The 23475-nt window shown below is 45.0% G+C and overlaps 1 protein-coding gene across 1 annotated transcript in view; it reads right to left on the bottom strand.

Moving 5' to 3' along the window:
• LOC147677796 (ATP-binding cassette sub-family C member 12-like) overlaps nucleotides 1-23475 on the bottom strand; it is a 1047046-nt gene that overhangs the window by 143019 nt on the left and 880552 nt on the right. The window contains exon 26 of the mRNA XM_086945450.1: nucleotides 14137-14326. Coding sequence (XP_086801576.1) covers nucleotides 14137-14326 — 190 coding nt within the window. The remainder of the gene's footprint in view (nucleotides 1-14136; nucleotides 14327-23475) is intronic.

The raw sequence follows: 23475 nt of genomic DNA, 5'->3' as shown, positions 1-23475 counted from the left end.
GCAGGACCATCAGGGAAAAATTAAACAGCAACATGGGAGGGTATGCAAAACCTGTACCACCATGTTGGTGTCTGCCACTGTCCCACCATTCTTCGGTCATGACTCACCCCAATAGGAAAATAATTACCTCTAGTAAGAGGGGAGAGTGTTGGCATTATTAAGGCCTGGGAATGTAGTTTCTCCGGGGAACAGCCTTTACGACGCGGCTGTTACACCGCGTGCCGTTACAACGCGGTTTTTTCAACGCAAGTCGTTACCACGACTTGCGCTGGAGGGCGCTGTAGGACAAGGAATTTTTTAATTTACTATCCAACACCTTCCCTACTGTACTTAGGCTGGTGTTGGAATAGTAAATTAAAAAATTCCTAAGTCCGCACCCCCTCCAACGCAAGTCGTGGTAACGACTTGCGGTGAAAAAACCGCATTGTAACGGCACGCGGTGTAAAAGCACGCGTTGTAAAGCCGTACATCCAGTTTCTCCGCGCAGATCTATTTGAAACTCAATGGGCCCAAAGTTTTTTGACGCAGGGCAGCACAGTAAGCCACTTTGCTGCACTGCCCTACTTCTAAAGGAAAGGGCAGTAATGGATTGTAATTATGATATACAGCACATTCTAATTGTTTCCCAGTGCAATTGTGCTGTTTTGGTTGACTAACACCAACGCAGGCACCATTGCTCGATTCTGCAAGGGTATTTGCGTTGTAGGAATGGGTGTCCCTTCCTGCACAAAAATAATGAATAGAAGCATTTTCCTCCAATGTGGCTGCAGAATGCAGCTCACAAAGAAAGAGGAAACAATGAGGAAAATAAAGTTATTTCTCCTTGTTACGCCTCCCATGGGGAAGCGTAGGCCTTTGACGCATTCCCAGGTTTACAAGTCCTAGTAAATATGGGAATGCTTTAAAATCCATTGGTGTTGCGTGGGAACACCCACCGCAATGCCCATGGAACACCTCCTTGGCGGAGAGTAAGACAACACAGTGACTTGCGCTGCTTTGGCTATTCCATATCTACGTGGCCATGAAAAAAATCACACAAAGTGGCTTTCCGTGGCCTCGTAGATATGGGACTGCACTCTGAGTCACCGGTGCATTAAAAAAAGTGACTCGCCAGCTGCACAATGGGCTTGCAAATATGTCCCTGTATCTTTAAAAGCTGCAGATCGCAGGTTTCAAAAAGCATGATAGCTAAGGAGGAATGTGTCATTTCATGCAGCTGAGATCTACAATCTTAACTCTGTGTAGGTATGTTTTAGTCCATTCTACTACACACTGTATTTCTGACCATTCTCCCGGTCCTAGAGATTTCCCATATATATTTCATTTTAATAAACACATTTCGACTTTTATGCAGAAAAATGTAGCAATGCATGCATACATAAACCAAAAATGATTATTAAGGGTGGTGTTTCAGAGGACCGGGCAACAACATGCAGTGCCTTTGCTTCTCCTATCTGTGCATCTTCCTTACATCCAAATGGTTCAGGTGTAAACAGTAAAATAAGTGTGGGAAAGAATTACATTTGTTCCACCTGGATGTGTGTAGAACGGGATATTATGTACTTGACAACTAAGGATATAATGTACAGCTATGCATTGTAGTCATAGGAAAATACTTTATTTAGAAAATAAAGTCTGTCAAAGTGCCTAAAAGTACAAATAAAATCAGAGTAATAGCTGTTATCACAATTTTTCCAGCTCTCAGTCCTTCTGTGGACAATTCATAATTCAACCTCTGTGTTTCTCACAGGTAAAAATGAATTAAATCACTTATTCAATAAACAGCTAACAACTTAATAATAGTGCATTTGTTTAAGAAAAATGAGATGCAGTACAGTCCGTCTGATTAAAGCTGTTTGTTTTTAGGACTGCTAGTATTCACTGATCTGGCCCTTCTTCATTTTGGGATTCTGAGATAGGTTTGAGGTGCTTCTACGCGTACCCTAGAAATTGTATTGGTTTTGTGATCACTTGCGGCTTCTCATTGTTCAATAAGAAACTGACGGCTACTGGTAGTGTCCTTGATCCATCCTTGATCCATAGGGGATTAAGCAGTCTTCGGCAGTCTGCCAATAGTATAGGGCAAATGCAAAGCAGATGAGTGACTCCAGCGAAGAATTGCATAGATGGCATAGTCTTGACTCGGGTATGTCCACCCATGGTGGTGACAGATCTAGTGAGAGAAAAGAACCCATATGAAAGTTTGTGGGCCTATTCTGTCACAGCTGCCCAGCACCAGAGAGGCATGCTTTCTTTTTACAAATGCTCTTCAATCAGAGTTCCTTGATATTCTTTTTATACTTCTGTTCAAGGCTGTTTTAAACAAAAGATAAGTTGATGTTGAGTTCCAGAGCTCCCTTGAACCTGTATGTGTCAACTCTTCATCTAGGGCTTGCAGCCAAGGATTCATGTGATTCACACTGTCATGACACACAGTTTCCTGTCAGATAAGCTGTTTTAATGATCCTTGCTCAGCAAAACTTGTGGAATGCAAGTATTTTATTATGCAGGCAATTTGCACAAGCAGTTGGTCCTGTAATGTGAATTCCAGCCTAATCTGAGCTGGCGGGGTATTACCTGGCAGTCGAGAAATAGACCTGGACACCGTACTCTGTGCCCTATTTAAGAAAGGCCCCAGTTTTCCCGGGTAGGCTTCTGAACAGTATGACAGTTTTGGCACTAGTTTGGCAGAGACTATTTTCAATAATGGCTCAAAAGAGAACTTGCTTGTGCTCTTGAATATTGTTCAAAAAGCACCTTGCTGCGAGGCTTATTTCGCTCTTAATGAATTCAGGTGTAGTAGGTGCCCTTCTTTATTTTCCAGCCAGCAACCCAAATATTTCTATTGATTTGTGATGGTGAGACGATGGTTATCGCGATATCATTGATGTGGTTTTCTCTTTTTCAGGCCAAAGATGACTATGTTTGTTTTTTCGTAGTTAATCTGCATATCATTTGCCAGACAGTGCTGGCTAGGGTGTCTAACAGTCTTTGAAGGCCTACCGGCGTCTGAATGAGCAAGACAACATCCTCTTCGGACAGCAGAGAGGAGATGTGTTGATTCGCGAGTTTGGGAACATGACTATTGACTGCATTTAAGGCAGGAACCAAATCACACATGTACAAATTAAAAAGGGTGGGTGCTAATACACACCCCTGTTTGACCCCTTGTCCCATGACGATTTTCACAGTGACAGCCATATTTCGTACTAGTTTTACTCTCGCCCACGTGTTGGAGTAGAGCAACATGATACCTTGCAATAGAGATTCTGGGATTTTCCAAGCTGTGAGTTTAGCCCACAGTAGATGGCGATTTACTGGGTTGAAAGCTTTGCTGAAGTCAATAAAACAGCAATAGAGTGCTTCCTTTTTCTGAATTAGTCGGGTGACGGGCATCCTAATGGCACCAGATTGTCAGTGGTGCCCGCAGCTGTTCTAACCCCAGTTTGGTGGGGGGAAAGCAAGTTATTTGACTTTGCCCAGTCTTGTAAATCCTCAAGTAGTAGTGAGGCAAAATACTTTGCCACAATGTCCAGTAATGCAACGTGTCTGTAGCTGTCTGGAAGAGAGAGAAGGGCATTTTTTTATATATGGGGTGGAAACTCGAGCCTTGCCAAGATGAGGGCAGTGTGTGCCGCTCTATGCAATTCTTGAATAACTTTTGCAGTCACCCAGACCAAAATTCGATTTCATGTTTATAAATTGATGCCAGGATGCCATTTGGGCCTGGAGCACCATCTCCCCTACTCTTTCGAATTGCAATTCTGCCTACAGTAAAAGTTAACGCATATTGAAGGGAGCTGGCCGCATTTGATGATGGCTGTATTTGTGTCAAATTGTACTCGGTTAAGACTAGTCCCTTGGTGGAATTTATGGGAGAAGATTTATAATGCATAGAAACATGCTCTATCCATTCTTTTAGTATAACGTGATTTTCATTTGAGTCGATAAGCGATGAGTCGCTGTTCATCCTATTCATAATTGTCCAAAACGTCTTGAGTTACTGTGCCTACATGCCATGAACAGTTCAGTTTGATGTTGTTCCTCATGATCGCGTTTGGCTTGCCAGATCTGTCTTTTATACTTGGCGCACAAAGAATTGACTTCGCTGGTTAGTTTTGGGTTTGCTTGGATTTTGAGAGCACAGCACTTCTTAGTCAGTGTACTTTTTTAACCACCTCAGCTTCTTTGTGTACCAGGGATTTGAGGCTGGGAATTTTAAGGGGACGGGCCCTGGTTTATTGGGGGCCATAACGTCAATTAGTGTTTGTGTTAACTTTTGCCAATCGCTGATCGTTAGTGGCCACCCTACTTCACTTAATGCTGTTTTCCAGTCATCATATTTTGAGGAGACCTCCGAACTCCATTTGATCCGTCTCCATGTATGATGGTCCATTTTCCCTATCGCTGACAGTGATGGGTTTCTGTTGGTTGTGGAACTAAGAACCTAGACATGAGGCATATGATCACTTTCACAGTGCAGCTGGATCGAGTAAGGTAGAATCCTTTTAAAGAGAGAGACGAAGATAAAAGTGTAATCCAATACTGTCGACCTTCTTGGACTGTAATGCGTCATGCACATTGGATGATCCCCTGCGAAGCAGCCATTCAATGCTCTCAGAGACAGTTATGCATTGTGACTGAATCCCATATACATTACTAAAACTGTTCATTTAGTCAGTACACCAATACTGTAGAATTAAGCAAGTACGCATATGTTGATATATGTGCATTTCATAAGGTTAAAGTCGATCATTACAACATGCTTCCCCTAGATCAATTCTCTGAACAGCCAAACACTGTGCACATACATTGGTGCAATTTATCCACACACAATTTAGTGACAAAGCCCTAGGGCACAGGTACTCATAGTACGGCCCGCAGGCCAACAACGGCCCGGCAAGCCTTCCCTGTCGGCCGCGGACCGTCCAAACATCGTACCCGTGTTTTAATATATATATATTTTTTTAAGTGTGTCAGCAAACACCCCTGCTGCTCTGTGGAGATGGGCGATTCCCGCCATAGTCAGAGTGGAGCTGTAGGGGCTTTAGAGGTGAACAAAGCCTCATTAACATGTGAATGGTCTTTTAAAGACCTGTGAAGTGCTCGGGTGCGGCTGTGTGTGTGTGTGCCCGGAAGCTGTCTCAGCCGGGGCACACACAGACAGGGTGAGATGAAGAGGGTGACAGAGGGAGAGGGAGGAGGTAAAGGGGGAGAGAGACAGAGGCAGACAGAGGGAGAGCGAGCGAGGGAGACAGAGGGAGAGCGAGGGAGAGGCAGACAGAGGGAGAGCGAGGGAGAGCGAGCAAGGGAGGGAGACAGAGGGAGAGCGAGGGAGAGACAGACAGAGGGAGAGCGAGGGAGAGCGTGCGGGAGGGAGACAGAGGCAGACAGAGGGAGAGCGAGGGAGGGAGACAGAGGGAGAGCGAGGGAGAGGCAGACAGAGGGAGAGCAAAGGAGGGCGAGCAAGGGAGGCAGACAGGGGAGAGCAAGGGAGGGAGACAGAGGGAAAGCGAGGGAGGGAGACAGAGGGAGAGTGAGCGAGAGGCAGACAGAGGGAGAGTGAGAGAGAGCAAGGGAGGGAGACAGAGGGAGAGAGAGGGAGAGGCAGAGAGAGGGAGAGCGAGGGAGAGCAAGGGAGAGCAAGGGAGGCAGACAGAGGCAGAGCGAGGGAGAGCGAGGCAGAGCGAGGGAGAGAGACAGAGGCAGACAGAGGGAGAGTGAGGGAGAGCGAGGGAGGGAGACAGGGAGAGCAAGGGAGAGCAAAGGAGAGGGAGGGAGACAGAGGAGCGAGGGAGGGGGAGGGAGGGAGACGGAGGAGCGAGGTAGAGGGAGGGAGACAGAGCGAGGGAGGGAGGGAGACAGAGCGACGGAGGGAGACAGAGCAACAGAGGGAGACAGAGCGAGGGAGGGAGAGCGAGGGAGGGAGGCAGAGCGAGGGAGTTAGACAGAGCAAGGGAGGGAGACAGAGCGAGGGAGGGAGACCTCAGAGTGAGGGAGGGGGAAGGAGAGAGAGGGTGACAGAGGGAAGGAGGGAGAGGGAAGTAAAGAGAGAGGGAAGGAGAGAGAGGGAGAGGGAAATAGAGTGTGGGAGAGGGAAACAGAGTGAGGGAGAGGGAAACAGAGAGAGGGAGAGGGTAACAGGGAGAGGTAAAAATCTAAAAGACATTTTAGTCCATACCAGACCACAAAAGACAATATACAAAAGGGTGAGCAACCCAATATACCCTTGCGGGCTTGTGTTTTATGATTATTCATTGTTTTTGTACAGATATTTTGCCTTGAAGTTTAATAATAACTTTCAGACAATAAACCCTGGTTCCTTGTTTTATTGAACATTTATGTTCTATCGTGATGTTAGTGTGGTAACATCCTATGCTTATTGTTATTGAATTTAACAGCCACGGATTAAACTCTTACTTAGGTACTGTGATTAAATAACAAGTCCTAAAGGTGCTGTAAAGATCTCAAAAAACAAAATCCCTTGCTGGCGATTTTTTCTACAGACCACAAAAGAGGCAACAAGTGCAACTGACAGTACATGGGATACAAGGCCACCACCCATGCGGAAATTGTAGCAGTTGTCATTTCACAAAAAAGAGCAAACAACTGACATTAAAAAATGGGACAACATGGGACCAGAGAAAGTTTACCAACTGCAACAGCAAGAATGTTGTATATATAATTACTTGTCCCTGCGGCCTTGAGTACGTAGGTATGACTACAAGAGCTGTGAACATCATGATGAGTGAACATAAGAGCAATGTGCGATGCAGAAAAAGCACAACAAAAATGTCTACACACTTTTTAAATGAAATGCACTGTGTAAATGACCTGCAATGGACTATGATCGAGCAGTTACCCTCCGAACAAGGTTTGTTTGAAAAAGAACAGCGCTGGGTGTTCCGGCTGGGCACCCACCACATTGGCCTGAACGATGACATTCCGTGGGGGCAACTGACCTGATCAAACACGGCTGTGTATACATCAAAACGTGTGAAAATCTCTGCATTTGTGGTATTAACTTATACACTGATTTGAATCCTTCGCGGGGTTTAAACAAGTGGATAAGCATAAACTTAATCAATAATTCAACACTGGAAGCAACTGAGAATGACTAGAAATGATACATATGACTATAATACAATCATGAGGCAATGTGTATTTACATATCAGGGCCCTGTCCGGTGTAGACATAGGCCTCTCCTGTACATCTATTAGTTTGGGGGACACCACCATAGACACACAAGACCTTCATATGAGGTTTTCGAACCATTTCATAAAGGGCATAATAGCATCCTAACATGGAACTCTATTTGTATTAAGACTGTTTTTAAGTAGAATTTTCCATAGTTTTTCCTTGGTCAAAACAACCAATATACCCGTACACAGAGCTGTTTCCTACCTCGCGCACATATGCGGAGGAGGCAGCAGCACGCATTACGAGCATGCGCATATGCATCGCGCATCCATTAAGCGTGTGCAGAGAAAAAAGCAGCAATACTACGAGCATGCGTGGATGTATCGCGCATTACTGCGCACGCACCCTGAGACTCCGCCGCACCCTGTCACTGGGGAACACTTTGGCCCCCGGAAACACCATAAATGGCATTCCGGATGCATTTTGCTCATTATGGCCAATTAAGTAAACAATTAAGGGTCTTCGGCGGGAGTATTTAAACGCCATCCGAGCTCCAAACACTATCGACGAAGCCTCTGACGGGGGAGGAAGACGGTGGCAGTGTCCTGTCATCGTGAGTAAAAACAAAACCTTGAGATCTCCTTTTACTTTTTATTGTAAGTAGAACCTCGAGGATGGTCTAGGAACCAAGAATTTTACTATGATATCTTTTACTTTTAGGGTGTAATTAACACTAGTACCCCATCGCACTGAAGGCTCATGATGCAAAACAGAACCTCTACAACAAGTATGTTTGTGAAAACGTCTTTTCCTAGATGGCCAAAAGATCCAGATCCCCTCTATATACCTCATAGCAATGAACTAGAGCGTTTGATTTATTTTATGTGTTGTGTATGTTTTGTTTGTCTTTTTATTCCACAGGGCACTTTTTCACCATAATAGGATGACATAACCATGTCTTGAATTAATGCCCACACCATTTTTTTAGGTCACTGAACCTGATAGCAGTCACTGCCTGCAAGGAACTAACCACAATTATGGCCTCCTTTTGTGTTCTTTTTCCCTTTTTTTCTTTTAGGTCTCTCATTATAGACATGAGTAAAATAGAGAAGTAGGCACATATTAGCCTTTCTATGTAAAATATCACTTTTTAGATTACCTACCGAAAATTATTTTTCGAAGGACGTGAGTAAGGTGGGAAGCTGTGCAAACCTGTCCTGAAGAAGAAGCCTAGTTTCAAAACATGACGACACCGCACACAAGAGGTATTGTACATTGACATACTTATTACCTCATCACTCTTTTAACAGTACCAGCACGAGGATACATTAAAGTTTTTTGTCAAACCTACACGGCAGGTACTTTTTAAATAACTTCACTTTTTTCAGACCACACCACTCACATAAACAATACAAGTACCTCACACACACCACACATAGTCAAAAACTGTAAGTGCTCCCGCGTAGTCGCAGTGTGGTAGCACGCCGCATTCCGTAGAGGAGTGTGAAGACTCCAATGATGAAGCATGACACCAAGGGTCCTTTTGGTGTGTGAGGGGTATTTAAAGAACACTAAGTGCTCCCCACTATTGTAGGGGTCACTAATACACAAACACTTTTTTACTCGTGGATTCTTTTTGTTTAAACTAAGTCTAAAGGGAGAATGAATCCATTTTGTCTCTCAACTCCCCCTTTTTGTTATATTTAGTGGATGTTTACACTCCATGGAGGATTTTTAAAAAGTGGTCTGTACTGGCATAACTTAATACATTTTTTAACTCCTTTTTAACTCTGTATCAAAACTTGTTTTATGATGGTTAGGACATGTTATGACTGTACATTGTTATATATAGATTTTAGTAGATTTTATGTGTCTTTTTACTGTTGTTCTTTTATGAATATTGTTCAATAATTGAACAAAGAGATACTTTATCCAATCATACTATTATCTTGTAAATGTATGCAGCACAGTGACTTACTTAGCAGGCGCCAATAAGTGTAAGTGTGTTACTATCGTAATTTCTGATTCATTATTTTTTATTTCAATATAACAGTTGCACTTTTTTTTCCATTAGTATTTGGAGAATGACATTATGCTGGTAGCACCTTCATTAGTATTATGTGATCTTGTCAGTGAAATTATTTAAATGCCAGATTGAATTTATGATGTATCACAAATCACTTCAAAGGAACCTTGTTTTGAATTTGCCCAGAGTGTGGTTTTACTTTGATTCCCCCTGCTGCTTCGCTGTTTTGTATTTATTGGCAATTTGTAATTATTGCCTAGTGTTATTCACTTTTTCTGCCATTTTTGCTGCCTCTCCCTCCCCCTTCCCGCCTTGCACCAGCCCCGCTGACCACATCACAGCGCCCCTTCCACCTTCATGGTGATTGTTTGGCTTCCCTCTGTCGAGTCCCTCTCTTTCATCCTGTCTGTGTTGTCCTGTATTGCTGTTGTGTCCTGTGTTGCTCAGGTCCCTGTGCCCGGTCCTGTGTTTTGTTTGCAGTTGCCATTGTTTTACGGTGTTTGTATAGATTAGCATTAGACTCTTAAGTTAGTTTTACCCGTGTTTGCTGCTGTTGTGCTCACTGTCTTTCCTGTCGTATTTGCTGCATCTACCTCCCATTTCCCACTTGGCATCAGCCCCACCTTCCTCACAGCACACATCCCCTCTCAGGATCTACTTAATGGATGCCGAAGCAGGCCCGCACAGTGTCCTTGTGCAGAGGGGGCACAGCTGGCATGCCAAAGGTGAGTCTATCTTCACTCGTAGGCACCTGGACCGCACCGGGCTCCAGGATACCTGGCTCTCCCGTAACCGCAGATACACCGTAACCGAGCTCCATGCCCTGGACTCCATACTCCACAACAACAACTGCTGCTGCACCTCTTTACATTCTGCGGTAGGACCTTTTACCAGCAAGCACTTTCTGTTCTCCTACAACACCGAGGCACCCGCACCCATGACAAACATCACCACCATGCCAACCATGACTGCTCCAGAACAACTCCCATGCCTCGTGCTCAATGCAGATTACTCTGCAAGCGAGCCACTGAGATCTGGGACACCATCACCTCCTTCACCTGGACGTCATCTTCCTCACCGAGACCTGGCTCATAGCCTCTTCCGTACCTGACATCACTTCAGTAACACCCATCGGCTACAAGATAACTCACCAAGACTGCATCAACAAACACAGAGGGAGAATAGCAATTATTCACAAAGAAATCATCCACTGCAACACCACTGCATTCAACACCAACCCTATCATAGAACACCTCAACTTCCAGCTCCAAATCGATGGCAAAACCGCCATCAGAGGCACCCTCACCTACAGACCTTGCCCCATCTTGTGCGACACCATCCCTTAATTCATCGCCCGCTTACCCTTGACTCTAAACACTATTTCTTACACACAAACCTCAGTTTTTGCCTCACTAACCCTAACAACGCCAACACCACCAACCTCATGGAAAGCATAAACAACAATGAGCTCACTCAACTAGTCACAAACCCCATACACATTCCTGGCATACACTCGACCCTATATGTACAGCAAGTGACAGAGTCAAGTACAACTGTGCCACCGAGCTCACCTTAACAGAAAATGCCATAATCCACCACACCATCTAAGGATCCCCTAGAACCTCCACCAAGCCACCCAGCACCTCAAATCCCAGCTGGAAAAAAGTGTCAGAGAGCCAGTTGACCAAAGCCCTCAGTGTCTCCCACCCTGATGCCATAACCAACATAGAACAGGCTGTCAATAATTTCTCCGCCTGGATCCCTAATCACACTGACAGAGACGACCCGATCAATCCTATCAAACTCAAAAGATCCTCCAAACAGGCTTGTTGGTACGCCATGGAACTCAGAACTACAAACTGCAACTGCAAATGACTAGAAGGGAAATGGCTCACCAGTAAGAGGCCCACAGACTGAGCAACATCATTCAAGACATCCCTCAACAAATACCACCTACTCCTGAAGGAGATAAAAAGAAGTGCCCTTGCCCACCGCATCAAAGCCTGTCCCAGTCACAGCAAAGAACTCTTCAACATCGTCAGAGTTCATCAAAGCTACCAGTAACATCCTCATTCCCTCCCACTAACTCTGGTAGACTTCTTTCATGACAAGATCTCAACCATCTACAGAAAACTTCAAACCCCAACCCACCGCCACCGACTTCCTCAGCCACCTTGCCCGGACAGATGCTAATCCCGACCATGCGCTCATCACCTGAAACCAGTTCACCACACAACACCACAGCCATCATGAACTCCATTCACTAAGGAGCCTCCACGGACCCTTGTTCCCACCACTTTTTCAATGTCAGGAGCAAGATGATCAACAATGAGCTCACAGACATCTTTAATGCACCCATCACATCCGTTACCTTGCCTGAAGAATGGAAACCTGCAGAAATTGAATCCCTTCTCAAGAGCCCATCTACCAACCCCAGCGAACTCAAGAAATACCGTCCCACCCCTCTGCTCCCCTTTCTCACTAAATTCCTTGAAAAAGCCATCATTCACCTAGTCAAGGAACACCGGAGACCAGCAATCTTCTGGACACCTCCTGATCTGGATTGAATACCAACCATGGCATGGAAACTGCCCTGATTGCTGCCTCTGATGACATCAGAATCCTCCTTGACAGGGGAGAAATGGAGGCCCAGATCCTCCTTGACCGCTCAGTAGTTTTCAACACCATGTCCAACCACACCCTCATCAGGAGGCTTAACTACATTGCAATCCATGGACATGTCCTCAAATGGATCGCCTCCTTCTTCCCTGGAAGAACCCAGAGAATGCACCTACCAACCTTCGTTTTGGAACCTAAGAACATCATCTGCTTTGTACCTAAAGGTAGGTTCCTCCGCCCTACACTGTTCAACACCTACATGACCCCCTTGGCCTACATCATCAGAGCCCATTGACTAAATGTCATATCCCATGCTGACGAAACCCAGTTCATCATCTTGTTATCTAAGGACCCCTGCATCATGATGGACAACTTCCGCAGGTGCATGACGAGCATTGCCGATTGGATGAAAGACAAATTCCTAAAACTCAAAACAGACAAGTCAGAAGTGCTTATCTTTTGGATAAACACCTCCCCGTGGAGCGATGTCAGGTGTCCTTATGACCTAGGACCCTCACCCATTCCGACAGACCATGCTTGCAACCTTGGCATCATCCTGAACAGCAAGCTTTCCATGAGAAGCCAGATCAACGCAGTCGCCGCTGCCTGCTTCCAAACTCTTTGCATGCTCTGCAAGATTTTTGAATGGCTCCGTGTCCACACGAGACGAACCGTCACTCAAGCCCTAGTAACGAGCCAGCTGGACTACGGCAAAGCACTCTACATAGATATCACCTTGCACCTCATGAAAGACTGCAGACCAAACAGAATTGAGCAACCAGACTGACTCTCGACCTCCCAAAGTGGACCCATATCACCTCCCACCTCAAGATACTCCACTGGCTCCCCATTCAGAAGAGATGTCAATTCAAGATTCTGATCCACACCTATTAAGCTCTGCACAACCAAGGCACCAGCATACACCAACCACTGTCTGACCTTCCACCAACCCACCAGACACCTGTACTCCCCCTCCATCTCCCTTGCTCACACCCCCCACATCTGCTAAAGCAAGAATGGAGGACTCTCCTTCCCCTATCTTGCTGCTAAGTCCTAGAATGACCGCCCCCTTAACCTCCGTACCTCATCCTGTCGGTGGGAATTCAGAAAAGAACTCATGATCTGGCTGTTCAGCTAAACTCTCCCTTGCAGCAGGGTTCTCAGACCCTTAATACTCTATTTCTATTTTCTATTTCTAGGTTTGGTGAAGCGCAGCAGCTACCCCAGCAATGGGGCGTCCCGGCGCTATGAGACGAGCACGCACCAGTAAAACAGAAAAGGAAGGGGGAGAGGGGGGAGGGGGGCTTAAGGAGGGGGGCTTAAGGAGCAGGGAAGAGGTAGGTCTTGATAGCTTTACGGAAGGCTGAGAGGCAATCTAAGGAGCGAATGCTGAGGGGGAGATCGTTCCATAGCTTGGGACCAAGGACGCTAAAGGAGCGGCCTCCAGTTCGGCAAAGCCTAGTCCTAGGGACGGTCAGAAGGAGTTGATTGGAGGAACGGAGTGCACGACCTGGGACATATGGTCGGGCCAGATTCCGCAACAGAGGGGGATTTCCTTGTTTAACGATCTTAAAGATAGTGGTAAGAGCCTTAAATTTGACTCGGTGTTCCACGGGCAGCCAGTGGAGCTCTCATGGTTGATCAGCCATTCTATACATGTCTTGCCTGATTGATTGATATGTCTGCATATATTGACTTTGAGGTTTAATGGATTAGCAGGTTTGAAAGCTATTTGGTAGGCAGAGGATAAGGCCTGATTCATAAGTAAGCTTGGTGACTAGGCTTGATGTTGCTTTCAATATAAAAGCACACATATAGGAATATCAGTTGACAAACACTTTGAGTAATGACAATATGATATAGGTTTTGTATGTGAAATGAGGGAGGCAATGAAGAGAGGAATGAAAGGTCAAATCAATGTGCTACAATATTATGTGTTCTGTTAAGGTTTATTTCATGTGTGGTTAAGAATTGGGCAATATTTCCCTTTTGCCCTTAATGGTGTTTTTTTATTTTTGCTAATATATGTCTGTCGCTACAAACGCTTAGATTAAAAGGAAGAATGGCTTTATTTGTATTTCTGATTTAAATGTACCTGAGTAGTGAAGTTTCAATGGAGGTTGGAATGAGTAATGGTTTGATCTTTTGGACATTGTGGTTGTAGACAACCAGAGAAAGTAAAAGAAAATGGTGTTGTTTGTATGTTCTTCATCTAGTGAGAAATGTAAGAGAACTCTTTGTTCTACATGTTTTAATTACATAATGGCAGACACAATAAAATGCAAGACATAGAGCTACACATAAAACGTAAGATACAGTTATGTAATGAAATTAGAGAGAAATAACTCACCAGAGCCAGTCCGCCCAACAATCCCAATTGATTCCTGAGGATAAATAGTCAAGTTTAGCCCTTTTAGGACAACTGGTGTGTTTTCTCGATATTTCATGTGATAATCTTTAAAAGTGATTTCTCCCTTAGATGGCCAGCCCTTTGGAGCCTGTACAGCATTGATTTGATTGGATGCTTCTGGAACACAGGTCTGTGAAAAATGCAAGCACATAAACTGAGCAAAAAGTATTACCCAAATTAATTGAATTCTGTGATTTAAAACATTGTCCTTAGATCTGTAGATTGTGGGACTAAACAATAGTACAAATAAGTAGTAGTTGTCATCTTTGTTTGGATTACTCCATTATACAAAAGGTATAGGGGCAGATTTACAAGCCCCTTGCGCCACTTTTCCCATGTTAAAAGTGACGCAAAAGTGGCGCAAGGGGCTTGTAAATCTGCCCCACAGTATTTAACCAACATTATAAAAAGTAATCAAAACTCATCCAAATTTGCATTCCCATCATTTAAACGGCCTTCATAAACATGTTGTCAGTCCTCAGAAATCCATGCCCCCTGAGGTTCTTCGGTTTCTGACTTCGTCCCGTATTTAGCCGCCATTTTGTGTCTCGTCGCCATTTAGTGTTGCCCTCACTTAGGCAGCACGGCGGACGAAGTGTTTTTGCTTTTCCCAGCTGTTACGTGTCTTTTCGGTTAAAGAGTAACTCCCTGCCCTTGTTTACGAAACCGATGTCAGGGTCTGGGCAAGTTTGTTAATCCATGTCTGGGTTGATTGATCCCTGTCTCGACTGACTATTTGGCTTCTCCTATTCTTTCCTTACATTATCTTATCCGACTGGCCTTCGCTATTCTCTCCTTGTATTCTCTTGTTACAAAACTATCCTTTAAGGCAAACAAATACGTCCTGCCACCTGCAAATTGGATTGTCGGTACTAGCACTGATTAATTTGTTGGGAGGGGTAACACACGGGGTTTGAAAGAGGGGCGTATTCGGGATACCTGATAGCTTGTTTTCCAACTTTTCCTATTGGCTTGCTTTGTATGTATTGGGAGTAAATGTCGTAAATATGTTTACTATAAAAGATTGTGCGCCACGGACTAAAGTGGCAGTCTCCTTAGAATCTACACTCTGTATGTACTTCTGGGACAACTGTGCTTAGCTGCAGCTAATAAACCTGGTTTTCTACGCCCAACAGAGTGTCTTGTGTCTCTGTTCGACAAGGCAGGTGAACTCGGGGATTTAAGGCGTGCCCTGCGCCGCCAGGCCCATAAGGCCCGGTTCTCCAACTGGCGCCCAACGTGGGGCGGCTTCAGAGGTAGCGGTTCAGCCCGAGGGTCGTGAGAAGCCTAGCAAGAAAATTCTGGAGGATTCGCGAATCACGTCAAGCGACCCCTGTATGTCGAAGTGGACCGAAGGTCTTTTTCAGCATGGCTACTCCTTTCCAATGGCTGCTGACAACTGCTGCCCTGACTGCCACCCTACCTTGGACCCTCTGGTGATGACTGGTATCGCGAGACGTTAGACAGACCTCTGTTGGCGTGAGAGACCACTTAGTTAAGTATTCGTGGGTAGCGCCCACTTCTTTGTTTTGTTTTTGAGTTTTGTTATTCGACCATTGCAATAGCCAAAGCCAAGGGGTGAGTACGCTTGTGCTGTCTTATTTGTTTTAACCCCTTGAAGTTGGTAAACGGAACAGTGAATTTAAGATGCCTGGTCTTAGCAAATTTAGGAAGTTTTGTTGTTTTGCTTGTAATAGGGATTCCCGGCTCGAGGACTCTTGTCCGATTCCTCCGGTTGGAACTCCCACTTACGAGCTCCATTCTAAACATGGTGTTGGCCCAATTGCCTTTAATGAGGCATGGATCCGATACACGAAGAAAGATGGTGTTTAACGGTGGCCACAAAATGGTAGCTTTGAGCCTGATATATTAGACAATTTGGAAGCAATTTTGTTCAAGAGAAAAGCCCGGCCGGCAATGTTTGACTCTTTCTGCCTTTGGCGTAAAGAAGCCAAACAGAGAGAAATTAAGCAGGCTAAAAGAGATAGAAAAGCAAAGGATATGACGATCATACAGGCTGCCCAGCAGTTTAAGGACATTGAGACTGATCGAGCGATTGAAGTCTAAAACAGACAACATTGTATGGCAATAGATAGATGCTACCCTGTGTTACCTACTTCTCCACAGAATAAGGATCTTAATGAAGATCCCTTAATGTCCCATCTGTTGAGATTGCCTCCGCCTCATGTACCAGGAGCTAATGCACCCTTATTGTTGCCGCCTGTCCAGCAACCTGTTGTTCAGCCAGTTGGTCCGGCTCTTCCACAATTGCCCCATTCTCCATTGCCACCTGCACCTCCTTTGCCACTAACTTCTGTACCTCAGTCTCCTTCACTTTCAGTCCCTCTTGTGACGACTAGTTCTTCTCTTCCTTTGCTTAATACCGCGTCTCCAGTTTTACTGTCTGCTTCTTCCCCAACTCGCAATCGGTTGGTTGATACTGTTTCTGGTCTTTTCTCCCCCCTCTTTGGGCCTTTTAATCAGACTCCTGCTTTTTCTCGTAGACAATCTCGTAATCCAATCCCAGATTCTGACGAACGAGTTGCATTGGACTCTCTTGCTCACAAATGTATCATGAGTGGTCCACAGTATAGTGTACCTGATATTCTGAGTACCTTTCTCCAGTGGAATGCGCCCACGCAGAGATATGTTTTTAATGTCATGTGTGACACTCTTGTCAAAGGATGGGAGAGTGTGGAGTTTGATTTAACTCCTCAAGGTCTGTTAGATATACAGGATAAGTTTGATAAAGGACTTGTTGTGGGTTCCGACGTTGAGGACGCTGTAAGGACACTTGTCACTTTCTGGTCTTTATTTTCTTCTCAGACTCTTCTTGAACCTGATCCTGCAGTTAGACAGAAAATGAAACATTATCCTATGAGGGAAGTTGCTCCAGTTTGGAGAGAAGCGGTTTCGCAAGCAGGTGCTCTTCAGGCTATCCCTGCTCATTTCCAGCGTATATGGGTACATGTCCCCTGGAAACGATCTGAAGTTTTGGCGCTCACACAGTCTCTACCGGACCCTCGTAAAAATCCTGCTGGGTATTATAAAGAGCTGTCTCAGACTGTTGATGCGTGTATTATGAATCTGGCCGATATTGATATGCTGATAGGAAATGTAGTTCCACAAGCGTTGTGGGCTCGGATTAGTAGGGCAGACCATGACCAAGCTTTAGGTGGTAATTGGGCCGCTATAAGTGCAGCAGATGCAGCACAAGTGGGCGGTGCTAAGCCAGATGATTTGATTGCACAATTGCCTGGTAGAATCATCGCTTTAATGAAGACGATGATGCCCGCCTTACGTGTTAACTGGGATAAGTTGGCTGCGTGTAAGCAGAAGAAAGATGAGAGTGTTTCCGATTTCTTTACTCGTTTTGAGGAGACGTTCATCGACCACAGTGGTCAGGATATGAGTACTGAAGGTGGACAGCGATTGTTTGTGGATACATTTGTATTTAATTTACTTCCAGAATTATCGCATAAGCTGAAACACTCAGAAAGTTTGTGGGCTGTTTCTTCTTCTGCACAGATATTGGCAACTGCTCAGTATTACGAGAATAGGGATAAGGAAGAGAAAGATAAGATTGAGAAGAAGACTAAGGAATTAAAAACGAAGGTTCTTTTGCAACAGGCTTATCCCCCTCGTTCTGCCCAGCGTCAGTTTCAACAGCCTCCCCAGCCTCAGAGGTTGTTACAAAAACCTGAACCTTTTGTTCCGTGACCTTTGCTAGGTCCTAATCAATGTGCCTATTGTAAAGAGGAAGGTCCTTTTAAGAATAGCTGTTCGGTTTTATTGCAGCGTAATGGTGGATTTTTAGGGCCGCGAGGCCGTGGTGGTTTTCACTCGGCACCTAGAGGTAGAGGGCGAGGTGCGTTGCCTCAAGGACAACGTTCCTTTCCCCCTCAGAATTCTTTGAATTATTTTGATCAGCAGAATACTCAGTCTGCGCAATATTATAATGACGATTATTGTGTTGAGGGTGAGGTTCAGGATTTTCATTTTAGTTAGGACAGCCATGGACAAAGTAAGGGAGTCGTATCAGTTCCAGTGGATCAGAATGGGCCGTATGTTGAAGTTGTTGCATTGGGTGTTGCAGAGCCATTTCATTTGGATACTCGTGCAATGAGAAGTTCTATCATTCACTCCAAACTCCCTGGGCACCTTTGTCTGGCTTAACTAATGTTTCTGTAGGATTTTCTGGCGCCCCAGTTACTAACCCGGTTTCTTGTCCTTTGCCTCTTTCGATTGGTCCTTATAATTTGGAAGCTCCGCTTATTTTAACGACTGGTTGCAGAGAGAATTTGTTTGGTTTGGACTTGTTGAAACGTCTTCATGCAACATTGTATTGTTCCCCCTCTGGTGTGCATCTTACTTTAGGTGAGAAATTGGTTTCTTCTATGTATTTATCGAAAGAGAAACTTCCACCTGAATTGCGTTCTCTTCCTGCTACGCTTTGGGCTGAAGGTCCGAATGATGTTGGTCTGCTCCAGATTCCGCCTTACGTGGTTACTATTAAGCCTAATGTTAAATTACCACGCATTCCTCAGTATAAGATTTCCAATGATGGTGAACGAGCTTTGTTGGCTATTATCTATGATCTGGTTCAGAAGGGTGTGGTTGAAGAGACGAGAAGTAATGTTTGTAACAGTCCTGTTCTACCTGTCCTTAAACGCACTGATCCTTCTCAGCCTCCTGTATATCGCTTTGTGATTGATCTTCGGGAGGTCAACAAGATTGTTGTCCCCCAGTTTCCTGTTGTACCAGATATCACTGCCTTGCTTACTATGATACCCGCTTCGGGGGCATGGTTCTCGGTTATTGATCTCAAAAATGCTTTCTTCAGTATTCCTATTGCTGAGGAAAGTAGGGACATTTTTGGCTTCTCTAGGCTATTGTGAGAGTCCCTCCGTTTACAGTCAGGCTTTGAAATCTCAGCTTGATGCTTTCATTTTGCCCCCAGGTGACACCCTGATTCAGTATGTGGACGATTTGTTAGTTGCTGCTGATTTAGAGGATGTTTGTAAGGATGTGACTGTTTTATTGTTGCGTCATTTGTCTGACCTGCATCAATGTAATGTAATGTATGTGTCTTGTAAAGCGCACTGCTGCCCTGAGGCGTCGTGGCGCTGTAGACCGCTGGGGAACCCGTCCTGGCTATCCCTGTGAGATGGTCCCTACTGGGTATCTCCAAGGTGAAACCAGGCATCCCCGGTGAATGTGGGGGGCCGTTGTAGAGAAGGGGCACGCTATGCCCAGAGTTGCCGAGTGTGATCCCTGGTTAGAGTCGGCACCAAGGCGAGAATTATCGAGTCCGCTGACCCTGGTCCAGGACCCTGCTGCGTCGGGAATTGAACCCTGGTCCCGGGCCGTTCTCTGCTTTCGGGTCTGCCGCCTCTAACCAGTGAGCCACACCACTCCACTCACAAGGTGTCACCCTCTAAGTTGCAATATTGCCGCCAAGAGGTTACCTATTTAGGTCATCTCTTGTCGAAGGAGGGAAGACGATTGACCCCAGAACGAATTCAAGCAATCGAGCAAATGTCTGTGCCATCCACACAAAGAGAGGTGCATGCCTTCCTGGGCATTACCTCTTATTGTAGACAGTGGATTCCACATTTTTCTTTGTTGGCTAAACCTTTGCTGGCACTTACTTTGAAAGATACACCCCAACCTCTTCCTTGGACTGATGAATGTCAGAAGAGTTTTTCTGACTTACCTACTGCCTTGTGTTCTGCTCCTGTGTTAGGTACTCCAGATTACAGTAAGCCTTTCACACTTCATGTTCACGAAAGGGAAGGTTGCGCGTTGTCAGTTTTAACACAACAATTTGGAGACAAACAACGGCCAGGTGCCTATTTTTCAGCTATGTTGGATCCAGTAGCCAAGGCATTGCCTAGTTGTCTCAGAGGTACAGCAGCAGCAGCGATCTCCATTCGCCAATCTGCTGGATTGGTACTAGATAACACTCTTGTTGTTATGGTACCACATGCAGTGAATACTCTTTTGAAAAGAACGAAAACACAACACCTCACGAGTGCTCGCTTGTCTGGATATGAGCTGACGCTCTTGGCTAGCCATATACACATCAAGCGGTGTAATACTTTGAATCCAGCAACATTGTTACCCATTCTGGACGAGAAAGACACTCAAGAACAGCATGATTGTTTTCTCCGAACAGAGGAGGAAACGAAAGGCAGAATAGACTTAAAAGACACACCACTTGTGGATCCGGATGGGATCCTATGGGTGGATGGGTCTTGTTTCAAGCTTCCAAATGGCGAGACGACTGCAGCTTATGCTGTTACCACCTTATATACGGTAGTGGAGACAGCACACATTGCACAGAATTCAGCCCAAGCAGCTGAATTAATTGCCCTGACGAGAGCGTGTGTGTTGGCTAAGGGAAAGAGAGTGAATTTTTAGACTGATAGTCAATATGCCTTTGGCGTGGCTCATAGCTTTGGTTATTTGTGGAAGGAAAGAGGATTCTTTACTTCCCATGGGACTAAGATACAGCATGGTCAGTTGGTGACTGACCTTCTTGAATCACTTGCTTTGCCTACACAAATAGCGATAATAAAGTGTAGTGCACATAAGAGAATCACTGATGATGTGGGTCGCTGGAATGCTTTTGCAGACGAGGTAGTGAAAGAAACAGCGAGAGATGCTACGAGTCCCATGTGTGTTGCAGGCCCTGCAAGATGGGTCAGAGAGGGAGGAATGTGTGAGGACACAATAGAAAGTGTGAGAACGATTCAAGAAGAGGCTACTGAGAAAGAATTGAGTAAGTGGAAAGAAAGTACGGGAATGTTGGACGCGACAGGGTGTTGGATGGAATTGTCAGAACATCAGCGTTGGCTGTTACCAGACGCCTACGTACTACCTGTAGTTACTATGGCGCATGAAGGAATTCCTAAATGTGCGGAGAATGTGGTGAAGCATTGCATCGTTTGTTTGATGCATAATCCAGAAAAGGGAACCCCAACTCCAGCAGGTCATTTTGCTAACCCCTACGTACCCTTTTGAGGTAATACAAATCGATTACATTCATATGGACCGTTGTAACAATCTAAAGTATGTTCTGGTTGTGGTGTGTGCCTTTTCCATATGGATATAGGCCTACCCCCTGAAGGACAATACTGCTTTGTCTACTGGCAAAGTCCTTTTGAAGGAATTTTTCCCGAGGTTTGGTTTGCCGCGAATTGTCTGGAGTGACAATGGAAGTGAATTCGTAGGCCAAATTATGCAGAAAGTGTGTGCGGGTCTTGGTATTAGGCAGAAATTCCATGCGGCAAACCACCCTCAGTCAGCAGGTTTGGTAGAGTGCTATAATGGCACTCTCCAGCTTAAATTGGCAAAGATTCAGGCCAGCACTGGTCTTGCTTGGCCTGACGCTTTACCTTTGCCACTTTTATCCACGAGAACTACTGTACATTCTTGTTTAGGACTCAGCCCATATGAGGGCGTTTTTGGGCGCCCAGCCAACATCTGGGGAGTCCCTCGACCTAAGAAGTATTCTGACATCCCATACCCAATGTTGATTGACTACTTGCATGACCTCACCACTAAATTACGTGTTCTTCACCAACAGGTTCAAAACGCTTTGCCGGAGGCCTCTGCGGATCCAGGTCACTCCATCCAACCCGGTGACTGGGTCTGTCTGAAGAATTTCCAGTGGAAAAAGTATCTGGAACCTCATTGGGGCCCGCCTCGGCAAGTTTTGTTAGCAACACGTACAGCAGTAAAGGTCATCGGGAAGAAGAACTGGGTCCATGGCGTGCACTGTAAGAGGGTACCTTTGCCTTTGCCTTTTGATCAGTGGGTTCGTAAGGGTATAAGTGACAGTGAAGGCGAAAGGGTCCCGGAATTTGTACCTTTCAGTAGTGCACGCCTGGATCGAACGAACTCTGAGAAAGAAGACGACGACGTGTTGCAAGGAGCTGTACCATCACATCTACGACTGAACACAGTAAATCCAGAGACTTTGTTTCAAGAACAAACGATCTTTATAAGACTCGGTACAATTTAAGATCCAGATCAACGAAAGACAATTGAACTTTCTTTTTCCTTTTTCTGATTACACTTTTTTGAGAGACATTTCTTTTTTTCACAATCCATCAAGTTGCAGGGTCACGGTAGGAGTCTTAAGCTGTGACCTGAGTAGTGACAGTAGGTCTGCAGGACTTGCAGTGTCATAGGACGGCTAATAATCACAGCTAAGTGATCTAGGAAGATTGCCGTGAGCAACGCTTTAGAGTATGGATACTAAAGTGGAAATCAGTGATAAGAACGAACAAATGAAAAGTAAATGTAAAAGATTATTGGTTAGTCCATGTGGCATAACCTTATATATTTTAATATGTTCATGTATTTTATGGGAAACATCCTTTACAACGCAACTTTTACCACGCAGTGCTTTTACATCGCAACGTTTACAATGCAAACCATTACAGCGCATTGTGCTGGGGGCGCTCTAGGATAGGGAATAGATTTAATTTACTATCCAACACCTTCCCTACTATCCACGGGGACTGGAGTTGGAATAGTAAATTAAACTATTCACTATCCAGCACTCCTCAACACTATGCGTTGTAAAGGCATGCGTTGTAAAACTTGCGATGTAAAAGCAGGCGATGTAGAAGCATGCGTTGCGATGTCATACATCCGTATTTTATTGGCTTGTGTAAGTTGGGTTGTTTACACTGCAGCAAGCACCTGTTCCAACTTTTGTTTCTTTGTCTTTTCCTACCACTGCCTCCCCACATCGGTTTCATACACTCTCAGAACATGAACAAATTAGGAGAACGGAATACTTCAATACTTCATTTATTCAGTTATTGCATCAACATCAACTGATAGTCAATACTACTGACTGTTGCTTCTGTGGGCTCATGCCCCATAACACAGAGAGAGGGATGCCATATTTAGTCCTTCCATTTTCCTACGAAGGCTCCGCTTGGGCTTATTTAGCCATGTTTTCTAATGTTTATCAGAACTAACTTCGATATCCTCCTGGTAGTCCATATGGTGGTGGAGCAGATTTTAGTCACAGTTCTTTGATAAAGGGAATAGTGGCCATGGCTAGAATTGCTGAGATTAGCAAGATTCCCATTGATGAGAAACGAGCATATGATGGCTGGATCATGACTCGTTATGTCACTAGCCTTACAGATAAGGCTAGACGAAGGAGATCCCCGCCAATTTGAACAGTACCTCATCGAGGTAATTTCTGTTTGCAGATTAATGGCCAAAATGTTAAAAATCCACAGGAGAAGAGTG

The sequence above is a fragment of the Lissotriton vulgaris genome, chromosome 12, assembly GCF_964263255.1.
Source record: "Lissotriton vulgaris chromosome 12, aLisVul1.2, whole genome shotgun sequence".
In the NCBI taxonomy this organism is placed as follows: Eukaryota; Metazoa; Chordata; class Amphibia; order Caudata; family Salamandridae; genus Lissotriton; species Lissotriton vulgaris.
This window is presented reverse-complemented; position numbering and strand designations above follow the sequence as displayed.